Raw genomic sequence first — 6839 nt, forward strand, 5'->3', positions numbered from 1 at the left:
TATTTATATCTATTTAGTTTTTCTAAACATATTCTCCTAGAATATCTTCTACACATCATGATTTAATTTAGCCGATGAGACACACTCAGTATCTTGCCAATGTAGCGGTGCTTCGTAGAAACAAGATTTCTTTCAAACTTACTTCACACTGTTCAATTCTCGTGATAAACCGGCGACAAGTACAAGATTTTCGTATCTGTCGATGATAATCATGTGCCTCTCGCGTACGATGTAACCTACATTTCAAAATGAGTTACTATTATTAAATCGTTTGTCATTCGGCATCTCGCCGTAATTAATGAACGATATATAAATTCCATGACTTATTATATTTACAATTAAACATACACAATTATAAATGAATTCTATTATAAAGTCTGTTTTTTATCGAAAAACTTCTCAACTGATGCACACGATGTAATATCTAAATTGAAATATGTGAAACAAATTATATTTCTTTTCAATTTTATTGCGCTAATTTGCACGAGTTCAAAAAGTTCATCGATAAAGAATAGACTTATTAATTATCTACAAAAAATTTTGCATTGAACATCAAAATCTAATTGATATTAATCTCATGAAATAGACAAAACGAATGATATATTCGCGATCTTCAGTCTCTAGTTGATAGTAAATAATTGATAGTAAAAAATGTTGTGAATAGATCTGTTTTTTATTGCTGCTCTCTGAAGTGATGTACACAATGCAATAAGTTGAAATGAAATAAATATTTGTCTCACTTCAACTTACTTCACCGTGTGCACCAGTTCACAGAGTGCAGTAATAAAAAATAGATCTAATATGTCAGAAGATAAGACATCCACGTGGAAAGTGATTGTTCGATGTATTCATAAATCAGAAGCCTCATACTCACCTTCGAACTCAAAAGAAGGTGATTCTTTATTTTCAATTAATAATTCTCAATTAAAGATATTCTAACTTTCTGTCAATACCAAATATAATTTTTATAGAAATTAAGTTTATTTAACCTCTTTCTATTGTTAAAGTGATGATGAAATTATTATACATCATGTACATACAATCATTAGATTTAAGTTTTAAGTAAATCTATTATCACATTTTTTATATTAAAACATATAATTATTATTATGATATTAATCTTTAATAATTTGATTTTTTATTATAAAAAATTTCTTATGTTTCGTTACTTAAATCTGTTGTCCATTTTTTTACCTTATAAAGAGTAAAATGTAGCCCTTCTATCATGTTTTATACTTTTTTTATTATATTGATTAAGTAGACAATATATCTTTAAATATTTATATTAAAGTATGATAGTTCTATAAACATTTTTAATATGATATTCATTAATTACATCATGATCACTTTGCCACATCTAGTGTAGTGAGCTAATTTTAGATATCTCGTCTATGAGTCAACATTTTCTTATGATATTTGTAATATGTTATTAAAATAACCTACATATTCCCAGCACCCGTTTTTTAACAACAGATGAAAGATATTATGAAAAGTATGACGTAATTAAAAAATATGGATACCTTTAATAGCTAGGATAATTATTGATAATAAAAATTTTGCTGTGAAAATATGTATTTGCGCGAGCCTTTTGAGAGAGTTTACATTGCAACGGAAACAGAACCAGTTGTTTGCAATCATTTACATTTGTTCAGATTCTATCAAGGCTATTTTACACGTATTCTAATAATTGCCTTTCTGATAATTCTGATGATGGAAAACATTTTTCAATGTACTTGTATATATTCGTTCAATTTTATGTAATCTATACACATTTATTTTTTTTTTTTGAACGATAAAAGGAATTGTCAACAGACTACTTTGCCTGAGTTTCTCATTAAAGAATCTATTCGAGATATTAATGTTGGAGGACATAAAATTGCCGAATAGTTGTAAATTTTGACAATTTCTTTGAATAATCTGCATATACTACGCATACATCATTTACGAGTTGCAAGGCTCGAAACTATTAGTAGTATAGCAAAAACAAATCAATTAATTTAATATTTAATTAAATTAAATTATTTCTGGCCCAGTCCAAGAATTACATGTTAAAATAGCGACGTGGATCTGTTGTGGATCTGTTGTGTTGTAATTTATATAGAATGCTTTCTAGATTTGTGACTTGTAACGATATGTGTGTGTATGTATGTGTGCTTTATATGTAATCACTTTATATGCTTTATATGTTTTTACATTTCTGCGAAATATAAAGCTCTCAGAGAGAAATTTGAAAAAGAGAGAGAAACATTTCACAAAATAATAATATAAAAATGATTCTGATATAGTGTATATTAATTTAATTTCTTTATATTAATAAATTACATTTTGCAAACCAAATGTTGCATTTTGTTATAAATGTTTTAAGACAATTATTGTTGATGTGAAGATAATTTTGCTTATTTAGATTTATGTAAAATAGGAGCAAACTTTCCTCGATTCTAGAGGGCTCTAGGCGTTTTCTGCTTTTAGAGGAAGTTCGGTTTCCTACTTTTGTTTCTATTTCTTTTCCTGCATTGTGGTTTTTTCAAATTTGTTTCTATGGGTGGTGCAATGTACCCTGCAGGCAAGGATGGCAGCAAGGTAACGACTGTAGTAGCGACTCCTGGTGCTGGTCCGGATCGTCCTCAGGAAGTCGCGTATACCGATACCAAGGTCATAGGCAACGGCAGCTTTGGTGTGGTATACCAAGCGAAACTCTGCGATTCGGGAGAGATGGTTGCTATCAAAAAGGTTCTCCAGGATAAACGATTTAAGGTGAGCATTTATACATTGTGTCGATGTAAATAATGAAATAAATAAAAATGTATATAGAACATAGTAACAGCTACCATAAGTTAATAATTGTTAAATAATGTACTGAAGCAACTTACTATTATATTACACTAACTACGTTCTTATTTCCATTGTGTTTTATTTAATTTGATGTGATTACATTCTATTCTACTTTTTTATTATATATTTATGATTTTACTAGATATTTTTCTTATTTTTGTTTTACTTTTTATTTTAATTTGTCTTATTTTCTTGTTTATTTCATTTATTTAATGAACGATGAGACTAATGTCATAATAAAACTTTTTTTTTCCAGAACAGGGAATTACAAATTATGCGACGCCTCGAACATTGCAATATTGTGAAACTCAAATATTTCTTTTATTCTAGTGGTGATAAGGTAACTATCTCATCTCCATCTTCCTTAACTTTTAAGTGAAGATGAGTTCACTATCTATTATTTAAGAGATATTTCAATAATTATATCAATTTATTAAAATTTGCGAAAAAATTATACGCAGTATGTAATTTAAATGGCGGTACATGATTTGATTAGCACGCATTTATCAATTTTATCATTGTTACGTAAATGACACGTTTCTATAAATAAAACGAAAGATGTTCATTTAATGCATGCCACATTGTTATGTTATTTTATAGAACATCTTAACCGCGACTAATCCGGTTTTTCACGTTGACGTAAGTTGAAGTGCACCCAGTAGTAGTACGAGAATCTTCCTTTTGGCGAGAAAAAATCTCTAGGCGAATTATCGCTTCCACATAGGAACATCTTCACAATCGTATCATTCCTTCGAAACGTCATTATTTTAATGTCAATCTGGGTCCGATTAGATTACGCTGCTTCGCTAGTCTTGTTAGTACGTAATGTTTCTGAAGGCGTGTGTGATAAATGTTAATAACACCAGGGCATCGATGTGTGTGTCCAAGAGAAATAATAAAGATGAAATGTATAACTTAAATGATCCCACGGGGTATCCCACAATTTGCTACAATTATTTTACAATTTTAATCATAGATCCTGGTGGAACTTTAGTGTATTTTATTGTAAATTCTAGGACCCTAATAACATGAAAAAAAGAAAGTTTTCATATATGAGAGTGAATAAATAAATAAAATAATTATTTATAATACTTCTACATATTATATAAATAACATAATTATATCTAATAATTTTTAATTCTTGATTGGCAGATCTATTTACAAAAATAAACGTGCAATGTTGAAAACTAGAAGATAAAATTATAAAAGAATAGATGTGGAATTCAAAGATTGTGGAAATAGTTCAAAATTATTATTTTTTTGCTATTGATTAATTAGAGAGAATTTATTATTAAAGTTCTAGTCACGCGCGAATTGCGGGAAACTCTACATATTTGAGTACGTCGTCAATGTTTGGATTTTGGAGTAGTGTGCCTTTGAGACGACAAATATTTGTAAACAGACCCTCGCTTGTTGAATGAAGGTTACATACAATGGAATTTTCGTATTTCTTCTTTCTTTTTTTTAGAAGGACGAGGTTTATCTTAATCTAGTGCTGGAATACATACCCGAAACTGTGTACAAAGTCGCTCGACATTATAGCAAAAGCAAGCAGACGATACCAATCAGTTTCATCAAGGTGAATTATTTTTTATTAGTTTTTAATTTTTAATTATTTCTAAATTCGTAATATAATAAAAACAGAAATTATGTTTGTAAACCTACTGATTTTTCAATTAATTTTTAGAAGATGATCTCATAGATGTTATAATATGTAGTTCTGATTACATAAAAAGGAAACATTCTTTTCATATAATATTCAATATCTAAGAATTTTTGAAATCACGAATTATAAATTTGAGATTTTAATTTATAAGATTTGTAGGTGTCAAAAATCTGTCATTTTAACTTTATTATTATTCTGATCTCAGATTTGTAATTAGTGGTTTCAAAAACTTAGAAATAACTGTAGAGAGAATTTGAAAAAAATTTTATAAAGATTTTTATAAAGATATAATACAAAAAATGTGTTTTGTAAATTTAATGAGCTATAGATAATAAATTTTCAGATATATATAGCTATAGATAATAATCTTTTCTTTGTTCTTTGCAGTTGTATATGTATCAACTGTTCCGTTCGTTGGCGTACATCCACTCGCTGGGTATTTGTCACAGGGATATCAAACCACAGAATTTGCTGCTAGATCCGGATACTGGTGTCTTGAAGTTATGCGATTTTGGTTCAGCTAAACACCTTGTGAAGGGCGAACCAAATGTGTCCTATATCTGCAGTCGCTACTATCGCGCACCTGAACTCATCTTTGGTGCTATTGATTATACTACAAAAATTGGTATATTAAAAATCTTAATAACGATCTTTGTGTAATATAGCATATTTATGTCCTGTTTCCACAATGTAAATTATTTTTATTTTTGATTCAACTTACTTCTTATCTTTTTCTAAGAACTAGAAAGATCTTAATTAATCTACATTGTTGGGAATAGGTATAAATTTGAAAGAAGTTTATCACTGTGACTGTACTGTTTATTTCTTTTTGACCTCTAATTTGGAATTTGAATATGTTCATAAAAATTATCTAACAGATATCTAAATATTTTGATATTAAAGAAAAATCGTTAAAATATTCATAGCAAGATTTAATAAAAATACATTAATTCGTTTTTATGCTTCTTTTATATTTTATTTTGTTGTAAAATATGTAACGTTTCTTTTAATGTAACATTTTTCTCATTTCCTCGACAGATGTTTGGAGTGCAGGTTGTGTGCTAGCAGAACTACTGTTAGGTCAACCAATATTTCCCGGTGATAGCGGTGTCGATCAACTGGTAGAGATTATCAAAGTCCTCGGTACGCCTACGCGCGATCAGATACGTGAGATGAACCCCAACTACACTGAATTCAAATTTCCACAAATTAAATCACATCCCTGGCAAAAGGTAGAGTCTATTATTTTATAACTAATATAACTTTACACACAATTGTTATTAATACGTATTTATACCTGTATATCTAGCGGGATATTTCATATATTTCTTCATCATGTGATTGTTTCGTTTTGTTTCACACATATGTCTATTAACTTGTGATTCGTTATAAGTAATTGAAAAGCCCACTTTAGTTTTAAATTCATAATTTTAATAAAACAAATAACATAGAATATCTCTTTATCTTTGAAACATATAAAATATTTTAAAACAGAAATGTAAAAAAATAGATTTTTCAGACAGGATAATAACAAAATAAAAAATAAATTTTCCAATAACTTTTGAAATTAAAGGGGAAGGTAGAATCGAATTTGATATAACGTTTTATGAGATTTTACATGCATTTTCGTAGGAAGAGATTATTTTTTCGTATTTAAAATAGGATCGATGGCAATAACGATAGCGCCTCGATCAGTTACCATTCATCAATACATGTCTCATGATTTGCAGTATATGCTTCAACGAATGAGTGAAACATCTATGTGTTCCACGGAGCACCAGAAGATTAGAGTAAGTGATTCGACTTGCAACAAGTGTTGTTCAATATGGCTGGCACAAATTTTCTCTATCTTGGCCCGTTGTACTAACATTCAAAATAACATCTAAACTTCAATATCCGAACGAGCGTGCAGAGTTATTCCCAGTCTTATTTAGTCATACTTAAAAGAAAAGGAAAAATAAAGAAAAGAATAGTCTTCAAGATTTCCTTTACGATCAGTTATCTTCTTCATGTAACTCCTCATTGCCTAGTCTCATCTGTTAACGACACTAATAATTTTTTATATTCGACTTCTTACATTTTACATTTGTTATGGCGATCTAAAATAATTGAGAGTATCACTTACTCTGATATTCTGGTGATATTTGAGACTTGCATTTGTCAAACTTGAAAGAATGAGTAACATATTGTGGTCTTTCGTGTCTGTTGCGCAGAGACTTAGAGCTTGAAGTCTGTGTTCATTTTAAATGTACATATTCGTATTTAATTCATTATTGTATTATTATATGTATACACACACACATATATACACACGCACAATATATATATATATATATATATA

The 6839-nt window shown here is 28.9% G+C and overlaps 1 protein-coding gene across 6 annotated transcripts in view; it reads left to right on the plus strand.

Annotated features, from left to right (window-relative positions):
- LOC108686767 (glycogen synthase kinase-3 beta) overlaps positions 1-6839 on the plus strand; it is a 54461-nt gene that overhangs the window by 34808 nt on the left and 12814 nt on the right. For 3 of the 6 annotated variants that reach the window (XM_018192225.1, XM_018192222.1, XM_018192220.1), the window contains exons 2-7: positions 2564-2754; positions 3089-3172; positions 3433-3471; positions 4301-4411; positions 4886-5123; positions 5537-5730. In XM_018192225.1, the coding sequence (XP_018047714.1) occupies positions 2564-2754; positions 3089-3172; positions 3433-3471; positions 4301-4411; positions 4886-5123; positions 5537-5730 (857 nt within the window). Of the gene's footprint in view, positions 1-2542; positions 2755-3088; positions 3173-3432; positions 3472-4300; positions 4412-4885; positions 5124-5536; positions 5731-6839 lie in introns of all 6 variants that reach the window. The other 3 variants (XM_018192226.1, XM_018192223.1, XM_018192224.1) reach the window with 2 other exon arrangements.

The sequence above is a fragment of the Atta colombica genome, unplaced genomic scaffold, assembly GCF_001594045.1.
Source record: "Atta colombica isolate Treedump-2 unplaced genomic scaffold, Acol1.0 scaffold189, whole genome shotgun sequence".
NCBI classification, from domain to species: Eukaryota; Metazoa; Arthropoda; class Insecta; order Hymenoptera; family Formicidae; genus Atta; species Atta colombica.